Source organism: Euprymna scolopes, chromosome 31 (assembly GCF_053919585.1).
Source record: "Euprymna scolopes isolate OS-2025 chromosome 31, ASM5391958v1, whole genome shotgun sequence".
In the NCBI taxonomy this organism is placed as follows: domain Eukaryota; kingdom Metazoa; phylum Mollusca; class Cephalopoda; order Sepiida; family Sepiolidae; genus Euprymna; species Euprymna scolopes.
The window spans coordinates 13,551,032-13,568,202 of NC_136512.1; the positions used below are offsets into that span (position 1 = coordinate 13,551,032).

General features: G+C 35.8%; 1 protein-coding gene across 2 annotated transcripts in view; it reads left to right on the forward strand.

The window, feature by feature from the left end:
• LOC145255631 (uncharacterized) overlaps positions 1-17,171 on the forward strand; it is a 165,614-nt gene that overhangs the window by 80,028 nt on the left and 68,415 nt on the right. For both annotated transcript variants that reach the window (XM_080114158.1, XM_080114159.1), the window contains exon 2: positions 993-1,330. In XM_080114158.1, coding sequence (XP_079970284.1) covers positions 1,022-1,330 — 309 coding nt within the window. In that variant the 5' untranslated portion in view covers positions 993-1,021. The remainder of the gene's footprint in view (positions 1-992; positions 1,331-17,171) is intronic.

Here is a 17,171-nt window from a genome sequence, read left to right on the forward strand (position 1 = left end):
AGTTTCGATCTCGGTTCGATTATCTTTTACTTACAAGAAGTGAACAGTTTAGAAAAAACATAATACTCGCATGCACATGTCTGTTTCTCTCCGCTTTTTTTCTTTTTATTTTATTTATTTATTTTTTTTTTTACTTCATCTATAATATAAATCTCACCTGCCTGTTTAAATGTACGTATGTTTGTATGTCTGCCTAAAACTTTCGACAGAGGCGACGGATTTTCACGAGATCGATATACTTTTGAAGCACGACCCTTCGGATGACAAATATCGAAAAATTGGCTAAAAACATTAATTCCTTCACCCTCAACTGGGCACTTTTCTACAAGGAGGGGGTTGCTTTTTTTTTGCCAATATTTTCCGAAAGTCTTCCCCTCTTTTTGATTGACTAGCCCTAATGTAAACCTTCGCCACTTCCGGTTTGGTGATGGACGCAACGGCAAAGACGTCACGTTTTTTTTTTTGGGGGGGGGTTCACATTCTTTTCCTGCTTCGCGGTATGGGTTCGAGCTTGCCTGCCTACTACCACTTTTTTTTTTTTTTTTTTTTTTTGCTTAACACACACCTCCAAACACCTGGGCAACGCCGGGCACTCAGGCTTTTTTATTTTTAAAAGGAATTTAATGTTACCGTTCTACGGTATTTCTGTTTATAATAAATAAGAATTCTGCAATTATTAAAATATAATTATGTGTATTTTATGACCGGGCAATGCTGAACGGCTTGCTAGTGTATATAAAAGGAACTTTGTATAAGTTCGTTTTTTTTTTTTTTTTTTTTAGAAATTTCACACAAATGTAATTCATGTATCTGGCAGTGTTCTTAGATAGGTTTGTGTATGAATTAGAAATACTATCAGAAATATATTTTATCTTCTAACCCTAACCCTAACCTTTTTTTTTTTTTTTTTTGCAGGAATAAGATTTCAACTTTTTTTTTTAAATGCTGCTTTAACAATATCTTTTTTTTTTTTTTTTTTTTTTTTTTGACAGGGTTTTAAATCGAAAAATAAAACGAGAAAATGTCACGGAACTGTTTTCGACTGCCGTTTCGAATTTCGAAGTCAAGGTTCCATTTTCATGTTTCGCAACCTTGCGCAAACCGTAACATGTTTTCACATTTGGCCACAAACGCTCGTTGTTGTTGGCCATTAACTCATCGTATACAGACACACTGTCGGATGCTGAGCAGTGCTATCGGCACCGCTGCAGGTTCACCAGCAACGAAAGGCATCGTGCAGAGCACGTACCCACACATGGATATACCTGAAATCTCGTTTGCTACTCTCATGCTTAGCAAATATGAAAAGCACAAACACCTCGTCGCGGTTGTAAGTATTTTTTATTTATTTATTTTTTTTTTTTTTCATTTTTTTCTTTTTTTTAAATGACTCTTTTCCACCACATACCTTTTATTTGGACATTTTCTTAAAAATATTGTCGTTCACTTTCAATCAATTGGGGCGGGGGGGGGGGAGTGTAATAGAAAAATGCAGAGTTACCTCATTAAAAAAAAAAAAAAAAAAAATGGCGGCTACCCGAAAGTGAATCTGACTGGATAAATAATGTTCTGGAAGCAATTACAGGGTGGAACTATAAAATTGTCGCCCTAAAGAAAACACATAACAGCTTTATTTTAAAACTTTCATTGAAAAAATACATTCGGGTAACTTTATTGTGTAGTAGAGTTGACATCTATTCAATGTAGCCGCCTTCAGCCTCAATCATGGAACCAAGCCTATGTCTCTTTGGACTTGTGGGCTGGCGCCGAGTTCTGCTGCCACACCTAGGGTATGCCAGCGACCACCTGATTACACTAGGGGATCACTACATAAGGATGGAGTACTGCTGCCATATCTGGGTAGGAGCTGCTAAAAACAGCCTATCCTGCCTTGACAGAATACAAAATAAACTACATAGCCTAGTGGGGGATGCCCTTTTCTCTTCCCTGCAATCTGTCTCCCACAGAAGGGACGTTGCGAGCCTGTCATTGTTTTATCGTTATTTCCATGGTAAGTGCTCGTCTGCAAGTGCTAATCTCTGGTCCGCCCTCGCCAATCTTTCACAAAAAATACCCGTCTAGCTGAAACCACTGTCAGTAATTTTCCCCACTCTTTATCTGTGCCTAAATCAAAACATAGATTCCATGAACAAAGCTTCTTTCTTAGAAGTGCACGCCCGTGGAACTCTCTTCCATTTGCCTGTTTCTCACCTGACTACAATTTGGATGTCTTCAAGTCCAACATAAACAAGTTCCTGATGAACCACCCCCTTAAGAAGAACACTTTATCAGATCTCCATTTTCTAACAATTACTACGATATTGTCCCATTGATTACTGTACACGCAATAACCCTCATCCCAAGTGGCTTCCGGGCCTTGATAAGTGGTGACCACCATGTAAAAAAAAAAAAAAAAAAAAAAAAAACTGCACCCTTCAACAAATTCAGGTACACTTTGGTATTGACTTTCAAGCTAACTTCAAAGATGAGAGATGGCATGATGCAGCCCTCACTTGAAGCCACACCAAAAACCATAATCATGGCCGGAAACTTTGTTTTCATCACCCTGAGTACATCCCTGTTTTTCATGGCAATCCAGTGATGCATTTTGATGGTGCTGGCAATGATCCTGTTGTCATAACTTGGATCGGTAGAGAGCATGGGTTGTACAGTGGCGCATCTCCAATCTTACTTGTTGAACATTGTGTCACTTACAGACATGATAGAAAACTCTTATCACTCTTGAGATTTGTACACAACTGGCCAACTAGTAGATGATCTGCAACAGAAAAAGTGGTTTTCATCAAATGGAAATGGAACTATGTCGTCTTTTCTAGGCCAACAATTTTATCGTTCCAACCTGTATGAACTTTGACTAGTCTTTATTCTTCTTAACAGCATGAATCAGCGTTTAAAAAAATAAAATAAAATGGTTAGTCAGAATCAAATATTCGACAGACTGACTGCTTTTGTTTTCACAATGTAAAGAATATTTTCAGAAGTAGTATTCGGATCTTTTGAAATTTTAGTAGTCAAATCTGAGCGTTTCATTTCCTAACTTGTTTTTTATGAGTTCTCCTTACAAAGCCACCATTCACCCATGCACAGAGTATTGTTGCCGCATCTGGGCTAGTGCATCTACTACTAGCCTCTCTCTTTTAGAAAGGGGTCCTGGATATGACCTAAAACTATATCCGATGGTGAGACCTCACCTTGCAGGCCTTGGGGAGTGTGGAGCCACCCTTTAATTGCCATTGCTCCCAGGTCCACTCTGACCCGGAGTGGTAGTACCTGTTAGGGTCCCAACTATGGGTTAAATAGAATCCGACTTAAAAAACAAATATACTCCATTAAAAATCGTTCCTCAAAATAACTAGATTCGGCATTAAATAACCTGAAAAAGGTTGATATGCCGTAAAACAAAAACAACCAACCTTTTAGAAAGGGTCCAAAAGAGTTTTCAACCTAATAGGTCCCACTCTATCATCTAAACTCTAACCCCTGTCCCATCACCACGATGTTGCATCCCTATGCCTGTTTTACAAAAATATACTCTGAACTCGTTGCACTTGTTCCCCCCTACACATCCCCGATAAAAAAAGCAAAAAAAGTTACACCCCTTCACTTTTGACGTCTCTAAATGCCAGAAAGCCTTCTACTCCAATAGTTTCTTCCCTCGAACAGATAGGCCTTGGAAATCGCTTCCTGCTACCTACTTCCCTTACTATACTGATATGGAGCAGTTTAAATGTAACATAAACTAAAATCTTGTTAATCTTTCCTAGGCAAGGTTCCAAATAATAGACCCTTACATCCAAGTGGTGATGTCTTGTTGGGGAGGGGGGGAGTAAAAAAAAAAAGAGAAGAAAATTATTTATAGTTAAAAGTAATTTTTCCGGAAAATTGGGTAAAATTGCTTTTTTTTCTTAAAAATTATAATATAGACTGAAGAGGGGAGATAACTCTAAACGAATATTTTGGATTACTTGTTCATGGCATGTAATATTTGTTGTCCATAGCGATAGACTTTATTTTACTAAAAGCACAATAAAATAAACGATCCTCTGTTTCGTAAAACTTTTTTTTTTTTTTTTTTTTTTTTTTTTAACTAATATTCACAATTAGTATAGATATCCCGAAAAATTGAGTCATAGGAAAGCCTTTAAAAAATATCTTAGTGACCCCTGAAGATTGAACCTTCTTTATGATCTACAGACCCACCCTCAAACCCACGGTTCAAATTCTTGTCATACAGAGCCAAAAAATACATTCAGGTAACTTGATTATGTAGTAGAGCTGACATCCATTCAATGTAGCCGCCTTCAGCCTCAATCACCGCCTCGATATGGGTCCGGAACTGGGAGCATGCCTTTTCCACACGCATTATGGGAGATCATGTTGATAATATTCTCAACATATGACCAAATGAAGTAGTCCAGCGGGTCCAGGTCGGGGAAGGAGGGTGGGGCAGTGAGAACAGATGACAAAGTCGTAGCACTCCTAAAGTTAAGCCTAGGTCTCTTTGGACTTGTGGGCCGGCGCAGAGTCTTGCTGCCATACCTCGGGTATGCCAGCGGCCACCTTATTAGAGAAAAAGAAGCATATTTTCAACACTTGAAGAAGGCTGCAGGTTGCAGCGACCGAAACGTTGTGCTAATAACACCCAAGATGAGAATAATAGCCCGATTAATCCAAACAACACATTCACATCTCATCTAAAAAATTCAGAATAGCACAATATCAGTTGATGGGTTTTTGTAATATTTGGATATATTACTATTTTCGGTGTGACAATTAAGTACGTAATATTGTTTTTGCTTAAAACGACGACATATTTAAAAAAAAAAAAAAAAAAAACCTATTTGGCAACTCTATCTTAAAAAGCAACTTTTTTAAAAAAAATTGTTCCGTATTTTCACTTACCAATTTAATTAACAAAAGATATCGTAAAAATTGAATTAGAATTTGAAAATCCTATCTAAAAAAAAAAAATAGCAGCGTCGGAAAAATTATGAAGCCATGTGTTTCCTTTTTCTTCGAGACTTGAGATGATTAAAAGGGGGGGGGCGTTACTATTAGTGGCAATAAATATCTTAAGGTTGAGGGGAACATGAGTAAAAAAAACAAAAAAAAACATTATCAAGACTGACGTCTATAAAATATATTAGATAGAAAACAAAATAAAGACAAAACAATTTGTGTTCTTTAAGCCAGCAGAATAAGGAACCATTAAAACGAGTGAAAAGTTGAAGAACTGATGGAAGTGGTGCTGTTAAAACGAACGACTTTTTCTGTTCCAAAATTTATTTTTCTACATAGTAACCACCATTCTCAATACAGCGATGAACAGTGGTTGTGCTTGTGCATGGGGTTCTGGAGCACGCTTTTGTCATACAAGGGTTATCCCAAAAGTAAAGCCTCCTATTTATTTATTTTTAACTCAACAAGTTAAAGAACTATGAAAACGGGAGAGGTACCATTAAAATGAGCAACCTTTTGTGCCCCAGAATTTATTTTTCTACATAGCCACCAAAGAGTAGAAAGAGACAAACAATATTTCTTCTGTGAGAGATTGACTGTGGAGAAGATAATAGATCACCCACTCCCCACTAGATTGTGAAGTTGATCTTGAATTTTGTCAAGACAAAGAGTACTCTAAGCAGTAAATACCAGATGTCACAAGAGTACTCCATCTTAATACATATTTAAGTCTTACAGCGGTAGAGGAGGATCACGTCAGGAGTGAAATATTTTCTGGAGCAATAGAATGATCCAGATTTTTTTTCCAGCAACTTTTGCCACATATTGGATATAATTCTTCCATGTTAGATCTGAAGTAAGTCTACCATCACTATTATTTTTTATTTTTTATTATGGAGATCGCTCTAGACAAGACATAAAGCCACTTGATGAGTATCGTAAAGTCAAGAAATGGTGAGCAGGAAGAGAGTTCTACACCTTTGCTGTCCTTGGAAGAAGTTACTAGAATAAGAAATTGTATTACAATGAAGTATCAAAAACCTTGAATTGTTGGAGACCACTAGTTAAACGAGTTGGAACAAAGGAAGCGGCGTTGGGGGGGAATAGATCAGATACTTCTGAAGAACACGCACCGAAATAGTATTTATAGAAAAGACTAACGATATTACGTTTGTGAGAGTGAAGAGAAGAAAAAAAGAGAGCCAATTAAATTACAGATACGTTTATACGCCTTATAAAAAAAAAAGCTTGAAAGGAAACCGAGATTCATTGGCCTAAATATGACAGTTTGTGGCAAGCATATTTTTCGCCCTCTTCTCTTCTTTCTTCTGTTTCTTCTCTTTCTTTTGTTTCTTCTCTTTCTTCTGTTTCTTATCTTTCTTCTCTTTCTTATCTTTCTTCTCTTTCTTCTCTTTCTTCTGTTTCTTCTCTTTCTTCTCTTTCTTCTGTTTCTTCTCTTTCTTCTGTTTCTTTTTCTTTTCCTTCTCTTTCTTTTCCTTCTCTTTCTTTGCCTTCTCTTTCTTTGCTTTCTCTTTCTTTGCCTTCTCTTTCTTTGCCTTCTCTTTCTTTGCCTTCTCTTTCTTTGCCTTCTCTTTCTTTGCCTTCTCTTTCTTTGCCTTTCTTTTCCTTCTCTTTCTTTGCCTTTCTTTTCCTTCTCTTTCTTTGCCTTTCTTTTCCTTCTCTTTCTTTGCCTTTCTTTTCCTTCTCTTTCTTTTCCTTTCTTTTCCTTCTCTTTCTTTTCCTTTCTTTTCCTTCTCTTTCCTTTCTTTTCCTTCTCTTTCCTTTCTTTTCCTTCTCTTTCCTTTCTTTTCCTTTCCTTCTCTTTCTTTTCTTTTCCTTCTCTTTCTTTTCTTTTCCTTCTCTTTCTTTTCTTTTCCTTCTCTTTCTTTTCTTTTCCTTCTCTTTCTTTTCTTTCCCTTCTCTTTCTTTTCTTTCCCTTCTCTTTTCTTTCCCTTCTCTTTTCTTTCCCTTCTCTTTTCTTTCCCTTCTCTTTTCTTTTCATTCTCTTTCTTTTCCTTTTTTTCATTCTCTTTCTTTTCCTTTTTTTCATTCTCTTTCTTTTCCTTTTTTTCATTCTCTTTCTTTTCCTTTTTTTCATTCTCTTTCTTTTCCTTTTTTTCATTTCTTTTCCTTTCTTTTCCTTTCTTTTCATTCTCTTTCTTTTCATTCTCTTTCTTTTCATTCTCTTTCTTTTCATTCTCTTTCTTTTCCTTTCTTTTCCTTCTCTTTCTTTTCCTTTCTTTTCCTTCTCTTTCTTTTCCTTTCTTTTCCTTCTCTTTCTTTTCCTTTCTTTTCCTTCTCTTTCCTTTCTTTTCCTTCTCTTTCCTTTCTTTTCCTTCTCTTTCCTTTCTTTTCCTTCTCTTTCCTTTCTTTTCCTTCTCTTTCCTTTCTTTTCCTTCTCTTTCCTTTCTTTTCCTTCTCTTTCCTTTCTTTTCCTTCTCTTTCCTTTCTTTTCCTTCTCTTTCTTTTCTTTCCCTTCTCTTTCTTTTCTTTCCCTTCTCTTTCTTTTCTTTCCCTTCTCTTTCTTTTCTTTCCCTTCTCTTTCTTTTCCTTTCCCTTCTCTTTCTTTTCCTTTCCCTTCTCTTTCTTTTCCTTTTCCTTCTCTTTCTTTTCCTTTTCCTTCTCTTTCTTTTCCTTTTCCTTCTCTTTCTTTTCCTTTTCCTTCTCTTTCTTTTCCTTTTCCTTCTCTTTCTTTTCCTTTTCCTTCTCTTTCTTTTCCTTTTCCTTCTCTTTCTTTTCCTTTTCCTTCTCTTTCTTTTCCTTCTCTTTCTTTTCCTTTTCCTTCTCTTTCTTTTCTTTTTCCTTCTCTTTCTTTTCCTTTCCCCCTCTCTTCCTTTCCACCTCTCTTCCTTTCCACCTCTCTTCATTTCTTCCTCTTTCCCCCTCCTCTTACTTCTCCGTTCCCCTCCTCTTACTTCTCCATTCCCCTCCTCTTACTTCTCCGTTCCCCTCCTCTTACTTCTCCGTTCCCCTCCTCTTACTTCTCCGTTCCCCCTCCTCTTACTTCTCCGTTCCCCCTCCTCTTACTTCTCCTTTCCCCCTCCTCTTTCTTCTCCTTTCCCCCTCCTCTTTCTTCTCCTTTCCCCCTCCTCTTTCTTCTCCTTTCCCCCTCCTCTTTCTTTTCCTTTCCCCCTCTCTTCCTTTCCTCCTCTCTTCCTTTCCTCCTCTTTCTTCCTCTTTCTTCTCCTCTTTCTTCCTCTTTCTTCTCCGTTCCCCCTCCTCTTTCTTTTCCGTTCCCCCTTCTCTTTCTTTTTCGTTCAGACAAGGCATAAAACATGATGTAAGGAGATAACAAGAACTACAGATGAATATCGCAATAACAGGAAATCCCTATTAGCTTTAGTCTTGAAAAGAACAAGGCTATAGGTACAGGGGGTGGGGAGGGGGGCAGTCAACAGTTCCATAAAGTCTGTCGCCCGGGCCAGCTAGGAAAATGGTAGGATCCTTTTACCGCTCCAGAAGATATCTCACTACTGATGCAATTCTCTATCTCTATAAAAGCCAAGTACGTCCAAAGATGGAGTACTGCTGCCACATCTGGGCTGGAGCTTCAAAAAACAGCCTATCCTGCCTTGACAAAGTACAAAATAGACCGTGGCTTATATATTTCTGCACCGATATATTTCTGTATTTTATCAAAAACCTTCAAAAGGGGCGAAGTGTAACGTTACGTGGCTTTACACTTTATTTTTGTAATGTGACAAACAAAAATGGAAAGAAATAAATAAAAATTCGAGGCGGCATTTTTTCCTTTTTAACAAAAGCATTTATTTTCATTACTCTCATGTCAACACCAATTAAAATCTCTCACTGCCACACGTCCATCCAGCCTGTCCTCATTTCTCCTTCTCCCGAGTGCATGCCAGCCACAGTCAGCCCATTCTCGTTCTCGACTTTACACGTCCATTTTTTTTTTTTTTTTTTTTTTTTTTTTTTTGCTTCTCCCTGAGCACGTGGCATCCTTTTTCTCTTTTTCTTGTTGCGCCAACTCTTGAATTTCCCAATTTGCATATGCGCTTTTTTGGCTGCTGCTGCTGCTAATTTCTTCACAAGCCAGCCAGCCATCCTTAGCTGCTGCTGCTATTTTCCCACGTGCTCATATGCACTATGTTCCAAGAGATACACCAGCCCAAACGTGACAATATCATTTATTTTATTTTGATGTCTTTAACACATGTGGACTCACCAGTTTGTGGTATGTTTATTTTGTGTGCTTAGCACAAGATAAAAAAAGAAGAAACCAAGGCGTAAACAATAATACAGTTTGTTCATTGAAAACAGTTATTCCTTTGTGAGATTGGGTGCGTGTGTGTTAGTTCTGTATGAAGAAAGCGTAGAAGAGTGAACATGATTGTGGAGTTGAAGGAAAGATGATGTGTGTTGGACAGTTCTAGGAGCTTTTCAAAATAAGGGGTTTCCTCGAAGCAAAACAAGGATCCAGTCATTGTTGCTATTGAGTGTTGAACATCTGCACAGACCTCACAAAGATCATGCCTCAGAATTGTCGGGTCTGTATGAAGTCCTTCTTGTTCACTGTAGCTATTCATTATACCTGCAAAATTGCAGGGTTTTTCCCTAACCCCTACAGCCATAAGGTTCTGTGATTGCATACGAAGTCGGGGAAAGTATATCCTACAACGCATAAAGGAATGTTGTTAAAGACCATAATCACGTTGACATAATGGTTCTCAATAGATCACTTAAGTAACGTTGTGCTTGGTCAGTAGCAGATGGGTGACCATTTGGAAATACCAGGTGCTGTATGTAGGAGCCATGAACACCTCCATGCAAGAGCTTCAAAGACATGAGATCGTCATCTCCTTGACATACTGCTAGGAAGTACTTGTAAATTTCATACTCCTATGAAACTTCTTCCTTTAGGACTTGTACAGATTAGCTATGGGTAATTCTGGCAAAGATCTTTTTCATGTGGAGATGAAAAATTATGTACAAGAATTCTAAAATATCCAATATTTTTATGGAGCAATTCTGGTTTTTGATTGGTTGCTACAGGGCTCTACATTGCGAGTGAAACAGTCGCATTTGCAAGTGATTTTTCAAAGTGGCGACTAGAAATAATGAAACGCTTATCTTTTGGCGATTGTATTTCTTTCACTGACAATCTTCCAAAGCTCACTACTGAGTGAAAAATATCTTTTCAACTTTTTTTTTTTTTTTTTTAATAAAATGAACAAAGTTAAATTATGTAAACAAAAGTTTAATTGAACAATATACTCATTTTTTTTTTTGTGACGAAGGCTGTTTAAAAAAATATCTGAAGAAATTAGAATGTTTATATCTTCAAGTATCAACATAAAATTTGTATATTTAGAATTACACTTATTAAAAAAAAAAACACTGAAAAAACTTATGTACATAATCATCACAGAACGAAGATGTCATATTCCAAAAACCATGTAGGTTTGGCTAGTAACTTTCTTATTTGGCTAGTAAATGAAAATATTTAGTTGTCAAAGGTCAACTAAAGATAAATTTGTTCATTGAGCCCTGAATTGGGGGGGGGGTATCAGAACTCCTCACCAACGTTGCAGTTCATACCAACTCCTTTTAACTTAATTCACAACACCAACCCTCAAGGTTTATGCTTGTTCTCAACTGTCAAAAAGTGTCCTTTTTTTTTTTTTTATTCCTCGGTTTTTTATTGGTTACTAGCAGAATGTGAATCCATTTTATTGGTCAGTTCTTATTGCCAATGTTTATAAGTAAAACCTTCCAACGTTCTTTGGTCATACTCTCATGTATATATTAAAAAATATTGCAATAGAAAGTTTGTTCACAAGGTGGAGAGACTAAAAGAGAGGCTAGAATTAATTCCTTCTCAATTGTTTTTCCTTTCAAGAATATTGCAATTAGTTAGTCTTTATTTAGCTGAGTGCTATCCGTTTCCTTGAAATACGAGATGCCTTAAATAAGTTTCCAGACGTTTTTTGCACAGGCATTTAAAATTGACGTAGACTCTTGGAAATTCAGTATGTTATTGCTATACATCTTATGAGATGACTGGCCAATCTTTGACTTCAGGTTCAAATGAACAGCTACAGCAGGAATTGGAATACACTCTACTAAAGTTTGATTGTCACAGCTGGTGAATTTCAAAAATACAACCTGCACATGAGAACAATTTAGAAGAATGATATGCAATAAAATTTTGTTTTCAACTTTGGGAAAAAAATGCCATAGAAATGTATGGAATATACTTCAGACTGCTTTTGGGCCTTAGTCCATGAATTGAGCATCAGTTTTTGAGTGGCATAAGAGATTCAAGGAATGCAGGGAGTCGGAGGAATGATGACAGGTGTGGGAGGAGTAAGGAAGTTAGAACACCAGAGTTGATTGGCCAAATAAAGAATTTCATGGATAAGGACCATTGTGTGTCTGTAGAGACAATACTTGCACAGTTTGATGAGAGGGAGAGATAAAAATTAATTCCTTATAAAAGAAAGGCTAGAATTATTTCCTTAATTGGTTTTAAAAATGGTCGACAGTAAATTTCTACATTGTTGGGCAAGTTTGGTTCATTAGATTCCACAACTCCAACTGTCTCAAAATTCTGTCCCAATCCTCGAACACGTGATCATTTATGTAATCATTGACACCTGCTGCTAGCGTGCTTTATCTAACATCTGACCTCTTTTGAGCTGGCCTCTGAATCCTTGTATCAATCATGCTAGGTGCACTGGGTCTGTTTATGTTTGCTGCCCGGCCGTCTTCATATGTACTTAATGAAACACTCTCAAAATTCATACTAGTAAACATAATCTCTACCTACCGGTGTAGGGTCTCTATGGTAGGACACTTCCACATCTAAGAATGAGCTGCTCACTGTTTTCCGGTTTGTACCAAGAACGCAAAACCAGCAAGTCGATTCCTAAATAGGAAGGCTTATGAATCTCATTGATATTAAAAAAAAATAAATTATTTGAAAATACTAGCATGATCCTAGCAGATGTTATACTATCTACAGGTACATACTCTGTTATACGGCTTTACATTGTCTTTATCGCAAATCATCTTTATTTGGTTTTGAAAGTCAAGAAGTGTTTACAAAAATAAGAAACAATATAAGAGTACGACCAACGATGGAGTAATGTTGCCACATCTGGGCAGGAGCTGCTAGAAGCAGCTTATCCTGCCTTGACAGTTCAAAATAGACTTCGTAGCTTAGGGGGGGGATGCCCTTTTCTCTTCCCTGTAACCTCTTTCTCAGAGAAGAGATGTTGTGAGCCCGTTTCTCCTTTATCATTATTTTCATGGCAAATGCTCGCCTGAGCTTCAATCTGTTGTCCCCCCTCGCCAAACTTTCACGAAAAACACTCGACTAGCCAAAACCACTATCAATAATTTCCCCACACTCTTTATCTGTGCCTAAACCTAAATGTAGATTCCATGAACAAAGCTTCTTTCTTAGAACTGCACACGTGTGGAACTCTGTACCGTTTGCTTGCTTTCCAGCTGACTACAATCTGATTGTCTTCAAGTCCAACGCAAACAAATTCTTGATGAACCGTCCCTCTAAGTAATCCAATTTACAAAATCTCCACTACTTATGATTACTTCACTATAATCCAATAACTAATGTATACCCATTGACTCTTATCCTTGAGTGGCCTCCAGGCCTTGATAAGTGGTGACTCATTTTTAAAAAAATAAATAAATAAAATGAGTTAAGGAGTATGCATCTATTTTTTAAACGCTTCAAAAAATTAATCACTACCAACACCAGTACAACTACGTTTATTTATCATGCTAGTATATGTTGGATGGCTTTCAGAAATTGACTTCTAAACTCTGGCCACGTCTTTATTTGTATTTTTTTATGGAAATCGCTCTAGACACGGTATGAAGCCACTTAATGTAAGATACTAACAAGAACGGAAGATAATTATCTCAAAGACAGGAAGTGCCTATTGACCTTGGTCTGTAGGTGGAAGAAAAAAAGTCAGTAGGAAGAGTTCCACAAGCCTCGAGTTCTTGTAAAAGAATCTTCTGGAATAGGAAATTGTATTACAATGAGGTATGTGGTGGAGCGATTGAATGTTGTATGTCACGACTTTTGCACGTTGTATGGAGACATCTTGAAATGAAGTTTTCCTTGTGTCTCGGGGGCGGGGGTGCTGTTTGTGGTCTTTTCCATGACGAAGTAAGAAAAAAGGAGTTCCGTGTCCAATGTTTTTTGTTTTTCTTTTAAAATATACGCATGACGTCAGCCGAGGAACGGATGTACACTTAAGAGAAAGAAAAAAAAGAAAAAAAATGCTCAAAGCACGTGGAAGATGCCATTTGTTCCCGCACAGGATTCGCCATCTTGTTGAAGAATTTGTAAGCCTTATTCACAATGGTTGCAAGTTAATACCACATCGCCGTGTCATTTGTGATGGAGTGGTTGAATGTTGTCTATCACGTCGGAAGAGTAACATTTATATTAGGTTGGTGCAAAAATAATGTCGTTTATTTATTATATATATATATATATATATATATATATATATATATATATATATATACACACATATACACTAGCAGAAGTACCCGTCGTTGACTGGGTTCAAAAACAGCCTACAGAAAATGGACTGTTATTGATGAAAGTATAAGTTATGAAAAGGAGGGGGTTGTAAAGAGATAGGTTTTGAAACTCAAAAATTTTACCCGAAGCAAAATATGATAAAAGTAAAGATAATTTTTGCGAAAATATATTTTTTATATCAACCTTTTTTCCATTCATAGCCAAGAGTGACCAACAAAATGATGTTTCCTTAGAAATAGAAAATGTTATATATATAATAATATAAATATACAAGAAATAAATGTTATCATAGTCAATAAAAGTTACTTTTATGGTAGAAAAGTTCATTGGTTTGTATTTTTATGTAGTTTGTAAAAAAAAATTTTTAATTCACAAACCGGTTTTAAAAAAAATCAAAATGGCAGCGACTTTGAAATGGAGAGCTCTGTTTTCAATTTGAAGGAGGGGCACGTGAGCATTCTGTGTTAACAATTTAAGAGAGTTCCATCAATGTAAGGAATATTAATAAACATATTTTAATGTTTTCCGTTATTTTGTGCTTGAGGAATATTCGATTATGGCATGTATAGTTTATATAAAAATTCATTTAAGTAGTTATCGCCTCAAATTTCGTTTTAATTTCGGTTCGCTGAAATTATTTCGAGTAAAGAGCATTAAAAACTATTTCAAAACAAAAAAAGCATGAACTGAACTTTTATTGACTATGGTAACATTTATTTCTTGCATATTTATTTTTACGGGTAGTCGTTTGTTGGCTTTTCTGCTAAACACTCTTACTAAATAATATCAACAAAATATCGAAAAACAAAGAAACAGAAACAGTTTTGAAAAATAATGAAGCTTTACTTACTTTAGTAAAATAATCCGAAACAGTCGAATGGGATATTAAAAAAGTAAACACGAAATTACTTTAGTTTTTTAAAGCAAAGAATCGATATAAATATGAATAAGAAAATGGCGCCCTTTTCAAGCAGAACAGCTTCATTTCAGTTTTACAGTATTGAACGGTGTAGTATTGCGCCGTTGGATTCAGGGTTGTACTATTGTAATGTAAAGCACATGCGGAAAGGGTTGTAATAAACTGAATTCCTTCTAGTACACTGACAAAAAAGCTTAAACAGATATAAAAATAAAAAGGTTATGTAAATGTTTTAAAAAGATACATAATAACGTGAGCAGGATTTTTTCCTTTTTTTTTTTACGATAACAATTAACGTTCTTATTTTTTATTATTTATCTATTTTTGAAAGCATGCCACGTGCAAGTGGAGAAGGAAAAATGTTATGCAAAATTTGTGTTGAGAATTGTCTAAAGTTCCGACTTTTTTTTTTATATATATAATAAAATTGTGGGGCCTGAATCCATAGATTGGAAATAGGCACAAACTTTAATAAAGACTTTTCATATCTATCTGCGTAAGTATACTTTGATAATTATGTTTCAGTTTGAAGAAATATGGTATAATAAAATTATGGGGGTGTTTTTTCGCGCCTGACCTCCATAGAATGGAAATATGTCACAAAGTTTAACAAGGTTTTTTAATATAGATCCACAGAATATTGTGATAAGTGTTTCAGTGTGAACAGGTATGGTATAATAAATTATGGGGTTTATCTATTTTATTTTTACTTTCATCATATTTTGCTTTGGTTCTGATACCCCCAAATTCGAAGCTCTCTTTACAACCCTTCCTTTTCATAAGCTATCATACTTTCATAAATCAGAGTCCATTTTCTGTAGGCTGTTTTCGAAACCAGTCAACGACGGGTACTTTTGCTAGTATGTATATATATATTCTTTTTTTCTATGGCGGCGAATGATTCAGATTCGCCTGACAGTCTCATTGACTGAAAGAGATGGTTGTTTGTAGAGGCCATATGCAACCCTCAAATAAATAATTAAAGTGTGTGTGTGTGTGTGTCTAGTAAAGATTTAGAAGGCTGTCACAATGCGAGGAATGGAATATAGTTGTTGGTAAAAGTAGACGAGAACAAGTGGCGATTTACAAATCAATAAGTACATGCACATATGTTTTATATATACATATATTTATTCAGTTGTATTAGGTAAAATGTCTTGCTTGTTATGTCTGCGACAATATCCATTATTAATTTCGGAAAAAAATTCCCTTTTCAAATGGTGAATGTAACGGATCGATTCAAAGCATGCTTTGAATCGATCTGTTACATTCACCATTTGAAAAGGGAATTTTTTTTTCCAAAATTAATAATGAAGATATATAGTAAGTTTGAAAATATATATGGCAATTAAGCTACACAGAATATTCCACGTTTCATTCTCAGGAGAATTCGTCGAACGAGAATGGGCTGATGAAACCTGACGAAATCTCATGAGAATGAAACGCGGAATATTCTGTATAGCTTAATTGCCATATATATTTTCATAACTTACTACCTAGCTCTACCTATGTATTGAGCACCATTGAAGTAAACACTGAAAAATTTACGTGTAAAATGATATCATATAGTAATTCATGTGATTAAATTTAATTATATCTGAAGCTGAATGTGTGGTGCATTGTGTCTGTATGCGCTGTATGTGAAATAAGGTTGGATAGTAGTTTTGACAACCCGTCTCTACAGGTATCAAAACAATGAATTGATGGAAACCTCTAGACCTAAAAGCCAAACGAGCTTGAACAAAGGAAGTAGGGAACACATTCCATTAGTATTTATAGAAAAGACAGACTAGCAATATTCCGTCTGTGAGAGCGAGGCATGTAGAGAAGAAAGGGTGGGGGAAGCTAATTAAATACACTTTTGCACTTTATCAAGAGAGTTGCCAACTCAAATACTCCACGACGGAAATACTCCATATATGGTTTCGTTTTCTCTCGAATTTATCATTAGCGATTTTTTTCTATATTTTCCTTGGTCTTCCCCACCAACTGAATCTGATACCTCAACTGTTCTACATCTACAAACTCGAGAAATCTCATCCATTTTTTTAATGTGACAAGAACATGTGACCTTACCAACAAAGTCTCCTGTTTTGCACACATTTCCTTACACTGTCCAGATTTTACTCCTTTTTAGAGGTCATTAGATTGAAGTTTTTATAAAACCCACATTACACATGCATTGTGTCACTCTCATATCGTTTCTCTTCATGCAACACATGTCCTTAATCCTCTTGTTACAAATAAGATTAAAAATAGAGACCATTTTTGTTAAACTTCATCATATTCACATGTATATATGAAAGGGTAATTGCAACTTCTCTCCCAATTTTCAGATTTTGTAATCACATCTACATGCCTTTATTTTCTTTTAAAATTGATAAGTACTTTTTCTTGTGATGAGTTAAGGGTGAAATAAATTCAATAATTGGCATAATAATTACATGAATGATTTTGCGCTATGAAACAAGTGCTGTCAAGAATCCTGCATGTCAACTTACCTAAGGGAATAAACGGTAAGATGGTCAACATCTTGAAATTTGGAATATAGACTTTTGTCATTCATTTGTTATATGCTCCACACACACACACACACACACACACACACACACATATATATATATATATATATATATATATATATATATAGTCTTGGAAGTTTTTAACCTTTAAAACTATACAAAAAAAATGTTTTTTATCATTTGTTAGAAAACTATTTAGTCAGTA